The sequence below is a fragment of the Falco peregrinus genome, chromosome 14, assembly GCF_023634155.1.
Source record: "Falco peregrinus isolate bFalPer1 chromosome 14, bFalPer1.pri, whole genome shotgun sequence".
Taxonomy (NCBI): Eukaryota; Metazoa; Chordata; class Aves; order Falconiformes; family Falconidae; genus Falco; species Falco peregrinus.
In genome coordinates this window covers 18663352-18684320 of record NC_073734.1, presented here as the reverse complement: position 1 = coordinate 18684320, position 20969 = coordinate 18663352, and the positions used below count along the sequence as shown (strand labels likewise).

At 41.8% G+C, this 20969-nt stretch overlaps 1 protein-coding gene across 3 annotated transcripts in view; it reads right to left on the bottom strand.

Annotated features, from left to right (window-relative positions):
- Nucleotides 1-18207, bottom strand: part of NKD1 (NKD inhibitor of WNT signaling pathway 1) — a 112829-nt gene extending 94622 nt beyond the window's left edge. Inside the window, exons 1-4 of one of the 3 annotated variants that reach the window (XM_055818835.1) lie at nucleotides 17862-18207; nucleotides 17689-17721; nucleotides 17316-17473; nucleotides 16079-16156 (exon numbers count right to left, since the gene is read on the bottom strand). In XM_055818835.1, coding sequence (XP_055674810.1) covers nucleotides 16079-16156; nucleotides 17316-17473; nucleotides 17689-17721; nucleotides 17862-17886 — 294 coding nt within the window. In that variant the 5' untranslated portion in view covers nucleotides 17887-18207. The remainder of the gene's footprint in view (nucleotides 1-16078; nucleotides 16157-17315; nucleotides 17474-17688; nucleotides 17722-17861) is intronic. The other 2 variants (XM_055818833.1, XM_055818834.1) reach the window with 2 other exon arrangements.
- Nucleotides 18208-20969: the final 2762 nt, after the last annotated feature.

Sequence of the window (20969 nt, the reverse complement as noted above, 5' to 3'; positions counted from 1 at the left end):
TGCCTCCCTTGCTCACATGGTCATTCACCTTAATCCCTGTTAACTTTATAGGATGCTATACTGTACATATCATTGGCTGTAAAGGAAGTCCTTTATACATGTTTCTTGGCCTTCCTCTATTCACAGCATGAAAACGGTGAAGATAAATATACTGCTGAAGCATGGGAATTGGGAAGTTGGATAAAAAGCATTACATTCTTACAGAGGAATTCTTCATTTCTAGACAACATAAAGCAGCTCCCCAGGGTGAATTTACTGCTTTTCTGCTTCGGCACAGTGGGCTGTATTATGACCCTATAATCCACTGTGAGCAAGGCAGCAGCTGAGAGCTGCACTGCCCCTGGAGCTGTCCGAGAGATGACTGATTCACTGAATCACAGTTTCCTTTCCAATTTCCCTGCTGCCTCAAGGAAGACAGCAAGCACTGCGTCTGCACTGTCTTCTTCCCAACATGACTCTGCTCCTGAGCTGGGCTCCGCTCCACTGTCTTTCCACTTACAAACAGGCAAGTAAGGAAGTAGGAGATGTGAGAAGTTCTTTAAGCTCCAAAAATACATATATGCTACACATGGTTTTTGTTAGCTATCTGTAGAGTGGGTACGGTATGATTAGGCAGTATGTATGGTGCACACTTGCCTCAAACGTTACAGCACAGCCAATGCAAGGTGGCAAAAGGATTCTCGATATTCCACACCCAGACATGCACCCTGCTAGTCAGACCATGACATGGCTTTGTTTCTCCGCCAAGATTTGGTTTCTGAACAATGTCACGTTTAAACCAAGGTAAGGCAAAGGCAATAGCTGTTAAAATAGAGGTATCTAACACATATCATCTAGAGGAACTCGGAGGGAAAGAAAGAAGCACTGGGCAGCTGCTGAGAAAGTATCATCCATGGGCAACAGGTGACAAAGAAAACTTTAAGTCTCCAAAGGGAGAGGAAAAAAAACCAACAAGTGCCTATATCCAACACAGCCTGAAGTACAATTCCAGCCAGACTGACCAAACTGTCCAAAACCACAGAGCCACTAGATTAAAGCCATCCTTACATTTCAATATTCAGAGAAATCATCCTTAAATACATAATAACGGGTTCCAAGATGCCATTAACTCCTCTTTAGACGGGCAGAATTTGCCTGAATTCTCTTCACATTTGTAAGGAGGGGGGAGCAGGGGAGCTACAGGCTGTGATGTCCCTGGCTGCAAACACACAGCTGTACGGGTGTGCTCATTGCTGCCAGGCTAATCAGACAATATGTGCCTCTTCAGCACCATACATTTAACCGTGCTCTCTATTGTTTAAGAGAACACATGATGTTCCCAACAGAGAATTCAGTGGCAACAACTAAAAAGCTTGGAGGTATCCATCACTAACCATCAGTCACCATTTCTAAACATGACTGTGGGTGATACATCACTGCCAGCATCACAAGGAGGAGGGAAGAGGTGTTCATTAACCTGCAAACCTGCTCCACTTTGTGCTCCAGATAGTACAAAGGCCCACCAGAACAGGAGGCATAGATCACCCTCATTATAAGGCTCTCCATTACAAAGCCAGTGCAAACAAAAGCCTGCTGCTTTGACTCAGTGCTCCACTTCAGTTCATTGTAAACATTTTGACATGCATTTCACTCATATGCAAACTCTGCTGCTCCAAAGAATAACCTTCAAGAGAGGATAATTTCATTATTCAAGTAAACACCAGGAAAAAGCTCATCCCCCAGCAAAGCCTCAAGTCTAGATGGTCCATCAGAGCTCATCTTCAGTCGAATTTTTAACAAATGTTTCCCTTCACCCTTTAGTTATGTCTGTGTAGTCCACTTCATCTAGTAACAGTGGTAAAAGTCTGGCATTCTCTTCATCCTATATTATTTACCTAATATGATTTATACATATGCTAGCCATATGCTCTATCCCTACATTCCTGCTCATCTTGCACTGAATTTATATGCATTACCAAAAGCAAGGTACAGCAATAAGCAGGAAGTCTACATCACTTGGATGCACGTATCCTTGGACAGGCCTCCACAAGGAGTGGAGATTCAGCTCATACATTAAAGACATGTCCCTTCCACCACTTTCTAACCTTGTCCAAACTCATTTGGATGAGCGGGAAGTAAAATGTCTTTTTCTCCGTATATTAAAATCCCTTTTTATAGAGTTAGGCTTTTTGGGCCACTGGATTGTGATGAGAGCTGGGCAGTTCAGAAAGGCCCTTTTCCAAAAGGACTTTAGGAAGATTACTGTAGAGCAAAAGAAGAAACAATGTAAGAGGGTTTTCTGCAAACGGGGATTATATACACTTTGTGGGGAATTCAAACATTCTTTTTCATTCTTATTTTCTTACTTTGCTCAGGAAAGTAGGTAATAAATACCTGGCTTATTCATAGAAACATAGCAATGAACTAACTTTACAGCTAGCATTGAAGTTCTTCATTAACTTCAAATACTTCTCTGTCTACCTCAACAGCATGGGTAGGTAACAGGATGAGACCTATCCCCACTTCCCTGATGAGGAAGTGGGAAGAAGTGGATAAAACTGGTAGGTTCAAAGAGAAGACTAATGAGACTAAATGAGTGGCAAGTGCTCTAGCTATCTTGGGTCTCTGTGAAGATTCACATTTGAGCAACCTGAGAAAGGATATACAGCTAAAGGTAGGGTCTAGACTAGAATACACGGCTCCTGCATCTCAGTCTTAAGCCATTAATTCAGAGTTTCAGAACCAGGCAGCACTACAGCAATGGCTATCCATCTCTGATCACCCACATCACAAACACCTCCCACCTTCACATCCAAGCCCACAGACCAGTCTGCTAATCTCAGATGACTTCAAAGCCTACCTACCTTGTGACTCAGAGTGCTTAAGAAAGCTGTATTTAACCTATTACCCTTAAGTACAACAGGGCTGACATCCTACCCAAGGAAATCCCAGCCGCTACGTAGAGACCCAAGGGCTACACCAGCCCCCAACGGCACACCCTGTTAGCAGAGATGCAAGGATTGATTGCACAGTAAGCCCGCGTTTTAACCACTGACAGCTTTAATTTATTGCGGATCTTTCTGCCATACCTGTACATAAAATATGGTCCAGCACCACTTGTTAATGGATAAATCTAAGTGCTGCACTAGAACATGTAGTTTCCAACAGACAAGAGAGCTACCAGCAATTACTATTACAAGATAAAAATATGAACAAAAATTGTTCTGTGATCCAAGTGAAGATGATTAAGGGCACAGCCCAGATATCTCATCTGTACTGCCTGTACCAATGTGCCCATTCTCACCTCTTCCCCTTAACAACCAATTGTTGTTAACAATTTTGTTATATCCTATGCATGCGTGAATCCTACATTCATTTCTTTGACCATGTCCCCAATACCAATTGAACTCTGATTTTGCCTTTTCCATCCTTTACCAAGCTTGTCTACATCAGCTAAAGAAACACTCCACTCTCTGCCTACTCGCTTTTCTCAGGCCTCCTTTTGGATGAAAGGTCTAGACTTGCCTCTAAACAGCCCTCCTGCATCTTCTTTCTTAAGAGCACATTTTCACCCAGTCTGAGGGGATTGCATTTTGCTCATTCCTGTTTCATATATTTACTGTGAGACAGGATCATATGAGATTGAAGGCCCAGAAAACCCCATGCTGTGTACCTTGCATAAAATGTACTTTCTCTTACACTGAAAAAGGCTTACATGACATATATTTTTTATAAATATAGATCTATGAAATTTTGAAAGTAGGCAAAAAACATTATAATATCATAAGATGGAAAAGAATACAAAAGAAAAAACCCACAGTGAACAGAATCCTTTTTTATAAAAAAAGAAAACTATGCTTAACACAAACTCCTTCTGAATTCTCTTTATAATTCCAGCGACACAAATTCACCATTCTGCTGACACTGTTGCTGACGCTACTGAAAAAGTCACCCAAGAAGGCTCATTTTAAAATAAAATTTTACAAGGAGAGGAAATGGGGATTTGTAACTAAACATTTCCTTCTACTTAATCACATCATCATTACTGTGATGGTACAAAGTCCACTTGGTCCTTTTAATCAATTTAATGATAAAGACATATCATTTTGGGGGTAATTGCCATAAGGACATCCAGTTAAAAGAGAAAAATCTTAAATTATAGTTACACCCCCACCCCCCACTAATTAATTAATACCAACAAACGAGATCCCTGCAGTAACTCTGTGTTTCTAGTATTGATATTAGTTTTTAACACTACTTTCAGATTCCATTCACTCAGGTTACTGAGGAATTCTAAAGTATTTACAATCATCAATCAAACAAGGAATCTTTTCAACTCTTTGCCCTTAGAATCGTAAGGTATAAACTTTCAATTTCCATACAGAAGATATTTTTAAAATTAAGAGTGCATTTCCCAGAATAATGATGCTCTAATACCAAACAGCAGCTCAGTTATTTTGTGTTAGGAAACCAAAGCCCTTCTTACACAATTTCAAAGCAGCAGCTGTGACTTTGAAACTAGGAATTCATCCTGGCCACCTGCTTTAAAACTAGCCAAAATAAATGTGGTGGGATGGTTCCTGTCAATAACCATGGGATGGCAGGGTAGCACAGGTTGTTTGCTGTTAGGGCTTAGGTCCTAGACATCACTAACTTCTCCAGGATCTTATCCGGATGAGGACCTTGGGATCAAGCTGCATCTGAAAGCTAGACTAATTATTACGTGCTAGATCGCAGTACTGTTACTCATGAGGAGCAAAAACTTCACTCACTGCACAGCTGAGATATATTGTTCACGGCATGCCATTCACACTACGATGTTTTATTCCCACAGCAGATGATCCTTTTCAATCCCTTGGCAAACAGCAAGCATTACGGCCTGACTTGTAAGGTATTGTTTCCTTTGAAAAAAGGGTTTGTTTTGCTGGTGGTTTGATTTTTTTAAATATACTCAAACCCATCCGTAATAGCAATAACAGTAAACTAAAAATGATGACTTCAAAATCTCAAACCAGCCTACTTTTTCTAGCCTTAACAAACACACAAGCATTGCAAAAACCAGTGCCCACCAATGCAACTTAGGAACACGACATCTTCCCAGATTCACAACCACAGCTCATGTAGCACAGCGTACCTCAGGAGATGTTTCAGGGCCGAATCCTGCTCTCAGCAGAGTTAATGGAGGGTTACTGGACTTCAACAGTAAAAGAATTTGGCCCATAAAGATTCAGTCATTTCTAACTCTCAGCATTAAAGTGTATTTTGCATTAACCTGAAAATAATCCCCTTCAGAAAACTACACTACAAAGTACTACAGAAGAAAAAGAAACCTAAGAAACCTTTAATATTTAAAAACATGTTCCTAAAAGTTTACTTTAATATAACATTGCTAAAGAGGGAAGGGGGGGAAATCAGGTCACTGCTAAGTGTCCTAGGTTCTTTCTACTTTCTACTCCTTTTTGCCTTGCTCTCCCCTCCTTTGCACACCCCTTGTGCAGAGGCACATTTCAGACAAAGAAGCCTACTGTAACACTACCAGTACTGAGGTGGAAATATGCTCTTCTCCTCGTGGCCAGCAAAGGACCCACACTTCGATCTTCAAGGAAAAGCCTCTGGATGGTGCAACTCAAAAGGCTGCTGCAAGTTTATTTCTTTTTTTCCTTCTTTTCCTATAAATTACCCCTCCTTTTGATGTCTATTCTTGCTCTTAAAAAAAATACACACATCAGGTTAAGATGAAAACTGCCCACACGACAAGTTTGTGTTTACAAGCTTAAGAGCAAGTTTCAGTTGAACACAGGTCAATGCCGCTTTAAGAAAACATTGCATACCAAAAAAATCACACATGGTTAGAACACATCACGAGCAGAGAGGAATTGTGGACTCAGTCTGTGAGGCACCGAGCCAGCCTGAGAAGCCCTTTGAAGTTAGAAAAACATCCTCTGGTCAGAGCACATTTGTGAAACCGTGGGACAGGCGCTTTAAACAACATTCACTCTGAGATCACCTGCGGTGTGCCAGTGGATTGGCGCCTGTGTAACTTCAACAACGTAACCCTTTATATTCCACAAAGTTCACTCACTCCAGTATCTGTCCTATCAATAGCATACAGTCATAAAACTGTGTGGCAAACCCTGTACCGTTTCACCCTCTGTACAAGACAGGCAGGCAGTTCCAACAGCATGTGAAAGTCTGGGAAAACCCTGCTGCTAAAGGAGAACCTGGTCAACAGAAGAAAGGATGCTCTACCTGGACGAAGCAGCACTGACACAGAAGGCGTGTGTCACTCCGCCAGAAGGGCCACTGCAAACCGGTGGTGCACAAAACTTCTAATATAGTTTGGCACGCAGCCAAGTGTGACAAAAAATACTCACCATTAGTCACCATCATCATGAGAAGAAAGATTCTTGGCTGTGAACGGCCAAGTCCAGGTAACACACACTACGTGGGGACACGTAGGGACAGATAAGACTGAACATCACCAGTCTGCTTTTTCAGCTGAGTTACTTCCCTCCACCCAGTCCTGCCGTCAGCTATTAGCTCCCCGCCTGCCGGCATCAGTAAGCTGTGCCAACGCAGCTGAAAGCCAAATCCTGCCCCTGATCTGGCATGTCGCTCAGGCTGGCACACCTCTCAGGAAAGTCTCTGCACGTGTTTCTGACTGAAAGCAAAACCGGTTATCCTCTCCTGCGAGTACTGGCTATTGGAATGGATACACAAGAACAGCAGATTTTGACTAGACCCCGTGTCTACGGAGAGCACGGAAGGAGGAAGCCTCACCCGGCCTTTGGACAGGGCTCCTGCTGATGCGAGGAGACACTCTGACTGTGCAGTAGGCCAGGACTCCTTCCTTGCTTAAAACATACCCCTAAAGGCATGACATTAACATTTTTCTTGTCTAACTGTTCTGCTCTGTATGTGACAAGCTTTCCTATTTTCCCCAATGGTGGTGAAATCCTCCTCATTTTTTGAGGAGACCAAGACTGTCAGCGTTGCCATCAGACACGCACCAGGAGGGTCAGATTCCTGTTGGGGAGCTAATAAGGGACCTCACAGTCTTTTTGCTGCTCCCACAGGGCATTACCCATTGTCTGTTATTCATTTACTGGCAAATCTAGGGAACTTCTCACTGCAGTGCCTTCGGTTTCAGTCTTTCCAAAATGGGGAAAATCAGAGGTGGCCACAGATTAAGAATAAATCGGTTTAGCAGAGGTTTGTTCTGTGTTTAAACAGCACATGTATGTTCACTGACAAAGCACAGGCAACACCTGCATGCTGCAGACTACTAGTCCCTCCTGGATAACAGCAAATGTCCAAGGACACAGAGCTACTTGAACATGCCTTACTTTTGACTTTCATCACACAGTTCTCACAGAAAATTATTTCATTCCTTTTTTTCTAAATTGAATTTAAAAAAAAAAAAACAACCCCAGAAATTAAACAGCACATCTGGAAAAAAGTGCCATGGTAAGGTTGATGACCACATTCCAGTGAAGTCTATGTAGCATCAATGAATACAAGACTTCCTTTCCAATGCTGGGTTTTTTTTCCTGTCTTCTCTGTAACACATCACCATGTTTTAATCCAAGAGCAACTGTCTTTCAAAGAAAAGCCCTGTACAATAGCTTAGACAGGCAGATATCTCATTTACTTCTTTACACTGTGCATTAGTCCAGTGTTAAAGATTTTGCATGCTTCCTATTGGTCATAAATAAACAATTAAAAACAGCCTTAAAGGGCGAGTGGAGGTCAGGGGTGGAGAGAATGAGACTGTGGTGCAGTACATTAATAAACCAACCTAATTAGATAAAAAAACACCTTCATATAATAAAAATGTGGTATTTTAATGGGTATTAAGCAGTGCTGTGGGAATAGCCTCTCTCAAAACATGCTTTTAAACCTCTCTGCAAAATTACATTGCTAATTACAAATGGGAATTTAAGTGGCAGTACAACCGGGAAAAACTTTTGTGAACCTGTCATAAAACGATCAGATAAACTGCATCTGCAGGGGAAAATATGTTGTCATTCCACCAGCAATGTAGCTGCTACATAAAAAGACTGTTAGTCTCACCACTTGAACCTTCCCTCATCTCCCACTGATGTGGCCAAGAACCTGATACAAAACCACTGAAAGCAACGAGAAGTTTTCCCTCTATTACAGCAGGACTTTTGCATCAAAACACAACAGAGAAATATTGCAGAATTTTTCAAGAGGATAAAACCAGACTTACCTAACTGCATTGAGTTAGTTAAAAGTACACCTTTAAAAGTAATTTATTTATGGTATTCTGAAAAACTCCTTTTACATACATATCCACATCAGGAACAAGACCATGCACATAAGCTTTGCATAAATAAAAATGGCTTTAACTGAGATAATCTATGAAGTTTATCCTCAAAATAAAATTAAATATTCGTGATGGCTAAATGAGGCACAGTTTTTCCATGGGAAAAATATCAAAGTATTATTTATTTTCCTGTAAGTACTTGTTTTGAAAAGCCTTTCCTCCCCACCTGGGCTTCGGCTAAAAGCCACAATCTACATTTAAACAGTGTGTACGCTTTAGAAAACTATCAACCACCTTTTTTTAAAGCAGGAGCATATGAAATTATTTGATCCACTTTTCATATAGAAAGTCTAGGGCTGACCATAAAGAAATAGGCAGGCTCCCAGTATAAACTTACCAGGATTACATCAAAGACCTTCCTCTAGGATCAGACGATTGATTTCTTCAATGCTTTTTAGAATTTCTTCCAGGATATTTTGGGTTATTGCCTTAGACCTTTGCTCAGCTGGAATGACAGATATTCTGTTTGCTAGACTATGATGTTCTCTCTTTATAGGGGAATGAGTGTCTGTAGTATATACACACGTACGCTATGTGAACATTGGGAAGTTCACAAGCAAAATTATTATTTATTGTTTCAAAAAGAGTAGTTTATTACAGAAACACTGATACAGGCTTAACCACAGCATCTTATGCAACACAGAGACTGCTTGTTATTCTGTAAGCCCAGGACTGGGGCACTCTATGCTCAGAGAAAATTCCTGCTCCCGCAAACAGGCATTTGTTCTTTAGGTGCATGTAATGCATAAGGCTTAACTTTACAGCTACTACCTTCTTTACCTGACTGTCTTGAAACTAACTGTTCTGGAATTATAAAAGATTTTTATGATAGGACAAGAAGCAGCTTAGTCCTTACCTACCACATCAAACCTTTGGGGAATCAGACAGCAAACTATCTCCGAGGGCAATGCGACACACTACCCACCATTCTCCTTCCTCCCCCAAGACAAATCTGTCACCTCCATACCACTCATCATTCGCATCAGAGTATGGATCAAAAGATCCAAGGCTGCTCCCAAATCCCATTTCTCCTGCAAGACAGTACTTTGTTCTGTCACTTCCCTACTGAGTCTATCCCCTTATTTTATGCCTCACAGCATGTGTGGCTGCACCCCAAGATCAAACACCCATGCATGATTTTCTTTCACAGATCTTGAATCACAATGTTATACTTTAATAGGAACTTCAATATACTTAATCCCTTGAAAGCTGCCACAGTAATGCCCCCAAATGCATTAAATTCCACCCTAATCGCAAAACACCAAGTATTTCTCTAGATGGACAGTCCGTAGACTGTTCTGACCACATGCCAATCCATCTCTGAGCTAAAGCAACATATACTGCCCGCATTTGTTAGTTTGAAGTCCAAGGATACGTGGCTGAAAATTCCAGGCACTTCAAAAGTTCTCTGCTACAAATTTTGTGCAAACCATAACTGATCTCCTCCCACATTTTAAGGAAGGATCTCATATTCTCAAGGGATTGTCATTACAAATGACATAATGGACCAGTCCACCCAGCCTGCATTTAAATCAAACCCGTTAAAACCAAAAGCAAGACTGGTAGATGGCACTTCTCAAGGTACAAAAAAAGACACCCTTTCACAGTCAACTTGAGTTTCAGAGTTCCACTGAATTTTCAGTTCAAGAAGGGTTATGGGAGAAAATTATCAAACTATTAGAACTTTGACAAAAAGCAGAGAAGCTGCTTGCCTAATAAGTCTTGTTCACAAGTATTAAATTTTATTAACAACAGCTTCACATTCAAGGAATAACTCCTTCTCATGCACATTTGGTAGGGACCTTGATTTGAACCAGGGAACCACTGGGTCCTTCGTTATTGCTGCCAAGGGGTTAGTGTTGGGATCTTTTAGGTATATTTTTACAGGGCTCCTTTTGGCCATTAAGGAGCTTCTCAGGCACTGATGGCATTTCAGTCTCCTATGGCCACAGTCTGGTCTTCTGAGGAGCAAAAGGATTTACTCCACCAGAAGTTTTATACACTAAAACAATAGGGTCATTTATTGCCCTATAATATACAATAGGCCACACCACACAAACAAAACCAGGGGTAGTCAATTTCACAGCTGTTATAGGACCTCCCAACAAAAGACTGCATCGTTCCCTTCCTCAAACAATTAGATTCTGTATGACTAAACCAGAAGTATTTCTCACATACGATAGGCACATATCAGGTCATGTGAGACACACATGTATAAGTATTAAGGGATCTGGCTGAACACTTACTTGCAGATGTAAGCCTGTTGGAATGCCAGCTCCCATGGCAAGCCAGTGGACTGGTCCTTAATGAACTGTGGACATGTGGTTACATGACAGTAGTCTATTTGGAGGACACTAACTATACAGGACTTTCCGAGTCGAGAAAGGATGTCTCACATGTTCAGAAGTGTCATCGCTATTCTGCAAATTACAAGACAAAATATATGCCATATTGCTCTGATGACAATAAATCCAGAAGTTCACAAAAAGCAAGTGCACTGTATGGCTGTACCCCTTGCAGAGACCAGGACAGCAATAGTTGAACCTACACAAGCCAACTTCCCCTCTCTCTTAGATTACGCAGTAGTAAAAATATCTGCGCCAGCACAGCCCTTTCACCACAGCTAACACCACTGGCATTCCACCACTGCAAGACAAATGTCATGAGATATTCCAACACAAATACGCTTTGTTGGCTAAGAAATCAGACACAATGAAGATTTTGCATTTGGAACTTGGTTAATAATTCTTGAATGGCATACAGGCCAACTCAAGTCTCCCATAGCTGTAGTTACTCCGTAGGAGTAAATACAAGCTTAGTTTTGCTGCCAATGTTGGCAGATATGACTAAATAAATTCACAGAGAAAGTCCATTGCACCATTTCTTCACAGTAATTTTTTTAACTAAAACTATACCTCATTTTCCATGAAAAGATATCTATAAATATCACATAGTCTGAAAACTCACAAATACTCAGAGTAACTAGTATATTAACTAGAGAAGTGGTTTAGTTACAAAAAAATGCTTCAAGTATTTTGTACATTTCAACAGCTACCATTTACTTTCCAACCAGGTTTTGATGCTGACATTCACGAAGCAAAATCCATCCACAAGGATTTCTATAAAGGCCAACATCTGCAGCACAGGGAGCAATGTTCCATTTTGATTTAAATATCATCACTGAACAATTATTTCCCCAACTTTGGAAAAACTAACTCTTACAAAGTTTCAATACTCATGAGACTTCTCTTTTCTCTGTTCATAACCCAATTCAAAAGAAACCATAAAAGTCAACTAAGATCTTCTTCTGAAGGGTGCCTACAAATAGCCACTTACTGAGCTCCTCCTGGGTCTTATTACAGATCTCACAAAAACCTACAGAAAACCCTTCTGTTAATGAATGCTGCTGTAAAGAACATTCCCATATGTCGACAATCATGTGCTACAAATTTCCCATTTTTGTTATAACCGAAGTTTTAGTGTAAAGTCTGGACTACATTATTTACATTTAAGTCATTAAAGAATATAATATACTGTTAGTACTTTTCATCCCAATATACAGAAGAAAATGTCCTCCATAACCAAGGCCTTCTCATTCAGAAGAATTAAGGTTTCACTAAACCAAGAGGGACTATCAGTAGCCCAAGAGACATAGCGTGTAATAATTAGATGAGGCCTTTACCCCGCTACTATACAGAATACACTTTCTTCTTACAAACATCAACCTAAGTAACTCCAGTTTAGAGGGGGTAGGAGAAAGAGGGTTGTTAGAGATTTAAAAAAAAAAGTTAATGAGATTGTTTGCAGAAACTTCACGGGCCATTCAGCTTTCCAATCAACATGCCAAATTAAAAGTGTGCCACATTAAATCTGAAACACCTATAAAACAAGCCCTGATGAAATACAGACTGTCTTCCATCCACCTCCTCCATATGGCTCAAGCAAAGTCAACTTTTAATTTCATAACACAAAATATTTAATTTATGCTTTTCTTCACATGTCAATTTAACCTCCGGCACATAGCTTTGAAACCATGTAAGGATGCCTAACACTTTCCATATGGCAACTGAATTGTGGCTTTTAATTGCACCAACTGGTATCATTCAAGGATAATTCCCTTGGAATCCAGCTTTCTGCTACAGTATTGGCCAATTCACTAATCTCATCACCATGGCACTAATACTTTCAGAGACTCTTTGATTGTTAATATTCATGTTATAATTTTCCCAAACCAGAGCTGTCAAGATATACTATGTACACCACTAATTAAATTATCTTGGTTTGTTGGCACCAAATTTCAACACTAAATAAGATTCTGCTTCTCTCTTTCAATACAAAGTTTGGCAATTTATTTTAAATGCCATACACAATATTTTGTTTATCAAAATATTTTTTTTAGTCATACCAGTATCTAGCACTGTTGAGTCTGTTGTTTCTTTTAATCCTCAGAGTCAATACAAATAATTGTCTATACAATACTGACATTAATGTACTTGAAAATAGTTCAGTTTGAAAGATTACTTCAAGCAGTAACACAAGATAGCACCCCAGGAAATTTTAATTGCTCTTGTCACCATATCTGTAAGAAGGCAGTCTTTCAAATGTCATTCTACCCATGAGATGACCCCAAAGTAGTGCTACAATTAAATCTTCCACTTCAACAGCCTTTAAGCCATAGCATATACATATCGCTAAAAAAAGTCTCTTTTCCTTTCATTATTTTTATTTTGGAGGAATGACCTACCCAGCTGTGTCTTCCATAAAGCTATATATTTTTACATGCACACACACAAATGCTATTTAACAGAAAGGCACTGGGAAAGGCCTATTTTTATTTTTTTTTAATTTAAGAAAGAGCATGCTAGAGATGCAGTGAAGTTGACACTGGTGTAGTCTCCTCTCAGCCATGCAAGGAATGCCCATTAATGTCACTGGCAGTTACAGGCACAGAACAAATGGAGAACAAGCCCCACCTCTGAAGTAGTGTGATGTGCTTCAGCATTTCATACTGTATTATTCCCAGACCAGATACTCAACTGTAATATCAGTTAGGGTTGAACATGAAGATCACTAGTACCAGAGCCCAGCAGAAGTGGTAAGTTAAAGACTGCTCTATTTTACCTAAAATGATTACTTACAACTTGGCTTACTGTGAGCTGGTTTGAGATTAAATTAAAAATAGGATTTTTTTTCCAATCCCAAGCACAGATCTCAATGAGACATGCAAGAAACTAGTAAAATTTCTCATGGCTTTGAAGATAAAAGTAAATTGAACTAAGCAAATGTCATATTTAATATTTTCCCCTCTAGCACAGCACTACTTTTCAGCTAAATAAATACATGAATATTTGCAAACAATGATGATCTCCAAAAATAGTTTGTAAAAGTAAACACACTGAATAAATTTAAACTTAAGAATTATATGGGATAATCCACAGTGTCAGAAAACCTTTCTGGGCACAAGTTAACTCATTCATAAAGCAGCAAAGTAAGTGTATTCGGTTGCCTCAACGGATTTACAGCCCCAGTGGTTTCAATTAGCTTTGAAACTAGAAGATGACTCTGGACCTCATACTTTTCATAGATGCAACAGAATTCCTTTTTTCTTTAATTCTACATGATGTGGAATGGAAGGCTGCAGCCCAGCCCTCAGCCTCCACAGTAATTAAAACATTTAGAGCAGAGCAGCCCCTGCTGGGTGGATGGCAATGGTTTAATGAGATCAGAGCTCTTAGCTAGAACAGAAAAGTTGTATATGCACCAGAAGCGCATATTTCAGATACACTCCCCTTCCCCTGGCTCCTGCCTTCACCCAACAATTGACTATGAGATCCTTCTCAGATGTCTGATGCATTTGGCAATAGCTGGACACTAGTTACTGTTCTTCCAGTGAATTGGAAGGGGGAGACATGGATGGATGGGATACAACATGGATGATACATCTGCTGAGGGAAATCTGCTCTAACCAAGAAACTCTCAAAACTTGAGTTCAGGAAAAGTGTTGTATTCTTGAATCCCCTCGTCTTGTGTCAAACACCCCTTCAGTGAACTAACATAATGACCTCCCCTCCAGAACTATTGTAAATTCAATCATTTTAGAGAGGAGCACAAATGAAATTTTATTGCTTTCCTGTATTAGTCATTCATTCCTCTTGTAAAATGCTACATGTATCCCCCTGAAGTTCAGTGTCATCTCCCCTGGATGACTAACTTTAGCAAAACAATTCAGTGTCTCTGTTCTTGAGGAAAACAGTCTTCCAACTACAACCAAGACAGAATTTTTGGCTTATATACAGCAATGTAAGTAAAATTTCACTATTACATTCAAGTTCTAATCAAAATTATTAAAATCTTTGAAGTTTCAGCTGTGGAAGCAATTGAGTGCTCTCCCCTCCCATCAACAGGTCTTTGGAAGCATGCTGGATTTCACCAAATAGGGCCCTGCATACTAATGAAACCACCATCAACAAAACTCAGGTTAAGGATTCCTAGGAGGAAAATTATTTCTAGGACCATTATTTTTTTTAAGCTCAACTGGTTATTTCTCTGAATGCAGATATTTTCATCAGCGTTTGATCTAACTCCTTCTGCCATAAGTCACAAACACAGCAATTAGGAACTATTTCAGGGGGAAAAAACGTGTTTTAATGAGAAGCCAAAGTTTCAACTGTGACACAATAAAACTGTACTGTTCCACAGAGCCTTGTAAGCTAACTGAACATTTTAGGAGGTATTCTGAAATAGTAAGGATAAAAGCCCTTGGTCGATTCAACGTAACAGTACTACATTATTGGGGAATATACAACTGTCCCACACAATCCCATGTAACTAACCATTAGCAGAGGTAACTAGTATTTTTACATCTTGAGGTGAATGAAGAGCCAAGAGGTTAGACTACAATTCACTTTGTATCTTGGTATAATTATACAAGAGATCAAAGATCTCAGACGAGGAAACAGTCATGCAATCCCAGCTATGGAGTCAAAAGCTGCGACTCCATAATCCTTGTCAAAAAGACTGTACATATGGCACATCTGGTTCCAATGGAGGATTAGAAATGCATCCCTCCATAGTACCAAAAGTTTGTATTTTAAAGGAACTTTAATGTAGCTGTCACAGTGTGCCTGTGACAGGATGACAATTAAAATAAAACTATTAGCAGGCTATATATGCATACAGATACTACCAAATATATTAGGCAATAAATTGTGAATATTTTCAAACATTCACAAACAACTCTATCAGGATGACAGTAAAAAGCCTCATGGGAACAGTGCTTTTAAACATACTTAAATGTATTTATAGTTTTATAATGTACTAAACCAGTAGATTAATTTTTAGCTAATGGCTTGCTAATTGCTCAGCTATCATGAGGAGGACACCTTGAGTAAGAAGAGACATACTGTTCCACTGCCATTCCAGCTGAGCAGAACTCATGGAACTGAAAACTGAAGAGTTCAGTGTATAGCAAAGTATCTTTGACAAAAGATATTTTTTTCTTGTTTTCAAAAAGCAAACTGTCTTTGTGGAAGAAAATACATTTCACAAAGCTGAAGTCAGAGTTTTTGACCTTTAACTCTTGAATTTAAACCTATGTTTAGTTTGGTAAGTTGAGCCTCTTTCCTAGAAAATATGTATGTGAGAGGCAGAATATATCTAAAAAAGCTTGACTCACAGAAATGGGCATAATGAAAAATAATTAAAAGCACACGGGTTTACTCTTCACATCTGTATCATACATGTATGTACCGTTATTAATGAGAACTTCTTTCTTTGGCACATTGTCTCCAAGTAAAGCACGTTAAGAATCACTTCAACCAGACATACCTGCAAGTTGAATGTGAAGTGATTATGCTCATCAGTTACAAACACATCATTATCTTACCCCCTTTGCCTTACTTCCAGTGACTCCCAATTTATCCTCCTCTAAATACAATACTGGTGAAATCTAAAAAGTCATCATTAGCTTTTCCCAAGCTATACATCTTCTATGCACTTCAACACCCCACCTTAAATGAAGTATTGTCCACTTGCGAGTTAATTTTTCCTGAGACACGAGAAGTCCAGGCTTCTGACAATAAAACTGGTGGCTAACAAAGCAAAGAGCCTGCAGGAGGTTTGGTGGCCCTGCTCTGCTTGTGCTTTCAGAGCCACATTCCTTGCTGGGAACCACAGATTCCAATCTCCCCATCTCTCAGGTTACTTTTCCACTGATGAAGCTTTCAGGGCTTGATCCAAAGCTCACGGAAGTCAATGAGAGTCTTTCAGTAAGCATCAATAAGCTCTGGATCATACCCTGAAACACTATGAGGACCATATCTAAGAATTGTTTACCTCCCATCATGCCTTTTTGTTTAAAGAGACAACATTAAGGGCGGGGGGCGAGGGTAATTTACACATTTCCTTCAGCCCAGCTTTACAGGGGAGGAGGACTAGAGGAAAGAGGAAGGGTGGAAAGCGACCAGTCTGGTAACAGCCAGGGCAAGGGACATGTGCAGCAACTCTTACAGATAAAGTCAGCCACGCATTACTAGCAAAGAGCAAGTAAATAAAAATACACTCTTCGGGGACGACTTCTTTCCTGAATTCCTCTGCCAAAATGTCACAGACAAACTTGTGCACCAATCAGGGTTCACAAGCTTACACACGCTGGCAGGGTTCTGGGCTTTTCCCAGAGATTCTCCGTTTGTTCCTGTTTATGAAGGGTTTTGTTCTAATCGCGCTGCCCAGACACTAGGGGACAGGTCCCTTTACTCCTCTGGCTTTTGTACCAGCACCAAGTTTGCTCTGCAGCTCCTAACTTCATCAAAGGACTGAAGGAAACCACCCACGGGGCAGCCCCCTGGAGCAGCATTAGGGCAAAGAAAACCCTTCCTTTGCACAACCGACCCTTGGGAGGGTGAGAGGGATGTAGAAAGAGCTTTTGGTATTCCCTATTTCCAAAAGACAGGGCGGGGGGGTGGGAGCAGCGAGGAAGCTGACATACCCTGGCGCTGGAGAGCCTGCAAACAGCCCGGTGCTGGCAGCCTTGCTGGAGTCCCGAGCTGCTGCCTCCGCTGCTGCTGCCCCCGGAGTATTTCTGCTTCACCATCCAGTCCTCCAGCCCTTTGCGAGCCAGAGAGGCGTTCACCGCAAAACTATCACCTAGAGAAGAGGAGACAATGCCGCCGCTGAGCCGCCCGCGGAGCCCGCCCGGACCCGCGGCCAGCGCGCCGCCGGAGCCGGGACCGGAGCCGGGACCCGGCACGCAGCTCGCAAACCGCGCCGGAAAGTTGAGGGGAGAGGGCAGGGGGCCGGGGGCAGCCACCCGCAGCGGGGGAACACGTTCAAAGTTACGAGCAGTAAAGAGCCATCCCTACCTTCTGGACTTTCTCTGGGTTTACAAACGGCAGCTAGGCAGATCCGGAGGAAAGTGTGCGGGGAAATAATAAAGGAAGATCATTAGACACCAGTACAGAAATCACAGCAACAAACCGAGAACAAGCCGAATAAGGGGAAGGGACTAAGGAAGTAGCAAGTGAAAGGAACTAACCATGTTTCGAGTGAAGTTTCCCCATCTCTCTGCATTGATCTGCAGTTACGATTCATTTGACTGTTTTCAGTAGGGTCAGGTTCGCTTGTTGTTATTTTTGTAGATATAAAAAAAAAAATCCCAGCGTGTTTAGAAATCCATGTGCTCCGCTTCTCCCTGCTAACGCACAAGCGAGATCAAATCTGAGTTCTCCTGCAGCACGGTCCGGCGTCCCCCTCTCCGCTCCAGCCTTCCTCCTCTCGCCTCTCTTTCCCAAAGACAGAGGCGGTTACAAAAGACCTTACTTCACCCACCGGGGAACATGATTGACACCTCATTGAGATTAGACCACTTGCAGGCAGCCTCCGCCTTCCCATTGGGCCGCGGCGGCAGATGAAAGGGGCGAGTGAGCCTTTTGGAGGCTCAAAAAAAAAAAAAAAAAAAAAAAAGAGAGAGAAAAAAAAAAAAGAAAGAAAGAAAAAGGAGCAGCCGGGGCGCGTTTCACTTCCAGCCAGGCACGGGTGGCGGGGCCGGCCCCGCTCCGCTCCCCGCGCAGCCCCGGGGGCGCCGGGCAGACAATGCGCCGCGCTGCCCCGGCCCCCGCCCGGCCCGCCCGCGGAGCCCCGCGCTGCCGCCGGCCCCCGGCCCAGCTGCTCCCGCCCGGCTGCCCCTGCCCGGCCCGGGGGGCTGCCGGGGCCGCGCCGCCCTGCGCAGGCTGCGCTGCGGGGTGCCGCTCGCCGCCCGCGGGTCTGCCCCCGGTACCGGCGGCGGAGCAGCCCTCCCACCCGGGCCGAAGGGTCGCCGGGCCAGCCGCGACTCTGTGGCTGCCGCTCGGCCGCCCCTTCAGGGCTGCGGAGGGGATGCGGGCACCGGGCAGCCCGCACGCCTTCCGCGCCGTTCGCAAACTGCCTTCCATCGCCCCTGGTACGCGGATGCGGTGCTGAAGCGCTCCGGAAGCCCCTCGTGTCCCTGCTTAGCAGCATCTTGACTGCGAAGGAAGCCTGCATGCCTGGAAAAGCGGCTGCTCTATTGACTTAGTCCTGCAAACTGTTTTTCACGGGCATCTCTGCACACACGGGTGATCCTTCCGAAGTCACCGTTAATGCCAATATGCAGTTTTCAGGGGCAGATTGGAAAACCTTTCTCAGTGATTCAAAATGTTGGCAGCAGTAGGACAAAGTCTCTATGAGCTTTTTAAAATCATTATTATTGAGTAGATGAGATTTGAAATCTCCCCTTCTTCTACAGTTGATGAATGATGTATTTTTTTACATATATAATAAACTAAAAGGAAACTTACTTTTTCATAAAGACAATTCTCCCAGTCATTAAAAATTTGTTTCCTTCCTCTGGCTGGTCATTATTTTTCTGTTTATGAAAATCACATCTCCCTTGAGATCCTTGTAGTTCAACTAGGAGAGATAAAAGGGAGTGCGTAGTAGATTCAGAACAAGAAAAAATGAAGGCTTCTGAGAATTTTACTCCAGAAACTACTAGTCAAACTACATAGGGATTGACCCAGATGGGCCTGGTCCAAAAACTTCAAGGCTACATCAGTGCTTTCAAATCCATACGTTTCAAGCACAGGGAGGAAGGAGTTAGACTTGGGAGCTCATCTGAAAAAAGATTCAAAGCATATGTGGTAACACTTCTGCAGGGAATTGGGACGGGGAGAGGAGGGTCAGGCTTGGAGCTCATTTTTAGAAGGAATTCCAAAGCACATGGATGTGGTGAAGGTCTGGTATGAAATGACTGCGCAGCACAGCCAGTGGAAAGCCATTAAATGAACTATTTAAAGCCAAATTGTTCTTTGGATGACTGCAAAGTCATTTCTCACATTATGTTGACTATTTATCTGTCTAGCAAAGAAAACACTTGTGTTGTGAAATGCAGCCATTTCAACAGCACCAATTGCTTGTCAAATAGCTAATAACATGCATCTTTTGCGAATCTCTTTTTTATGTATTTTAATAATTTATTTGGCCCATTTTTTATGTTGTGTATTTAAAGTGACATATTTGTTCCTTTGAAGATTGCCTCTTGTTTTGGGGAGGAAAAAGAGGGGAAGAAAGTGATTTAGATGAAGCAGACTCCTTGGGGTGTGAGCCTCACCTAGACTACGAAAACCTGTAAAAACTCTCTGATGCATATTAAGAACTTCAAAATTCTAATACCAATTTTATTTTCTCCTCAGCTTGGCATATACCTGAGTGCCCTTTTGTAATTTCATCAGCAAATGTTTTATTTGGCATATCGCTTATCTTCAGTGTTTTACATGACATAGAGAACACCTCAGTGGAAGCACCCCTGAAATTGTACAGCTTTATTCATTTATTTTGTGAAATGGTGCCCTCATCATTCAGCTCTTCGGAACAAAATAAGGCCTTGGAAATGTCATGAGTTCAGCAGGTCTGAACAAGTGACTAGGGGAAGAAGCCCTCACTTTCACAGCAGATTACAGAGGTCCACTTGTGTCCCAGCTACGGAGACAAAGGGACTTGCATTTGTAACACGTCCGCTGTTGTACAGTACTGCTTTCACGTACACAGCATTTGCTAGAGTTTAAAGCAAGCCCTTTGTAATTACACTCAATGACACACCCCACAAGACCAAGGTTTTCACAGGAGAGCAAATCTGACAGAAGAATTCCAAATGTCAGCAACTGGTGCCACATACAACGGGATTCATGATTGCAATGCCTGGGCACAGGAGTAACACAAATACAAGCTGGTTACATTACATTGAGTAGGAATCACAACTGCAGCTATTTCTTCCTCCATCTGGGAAAGAGAAATCTTTAGCTACTCTTAAATGGCCAAATCAGGAGATTCTTAGCATGGTTTTGCTCAGACAAATTCCATTTGATTCCAGAAGGATTTAGCATGGTATAACAACTAAACAGGGACCTCAGGATTTGACTCAGTAGAATTATAATGATCCTCAAAACTACAGGGACCTCGAGGCACACAAAGCCTTTTGTTTCTCCTTCCATGGAGCCAGAAGTGTGTTAAGTAGTGACGTCTTGTAAAATATCAGAGTAAAGTACACCATTCATAAAACTGTACTAATGATTAAAGGGTCTCTAATTCAACCCAGTGACCCCAGTGGAATTCTTAAAGTTTGAAAGCC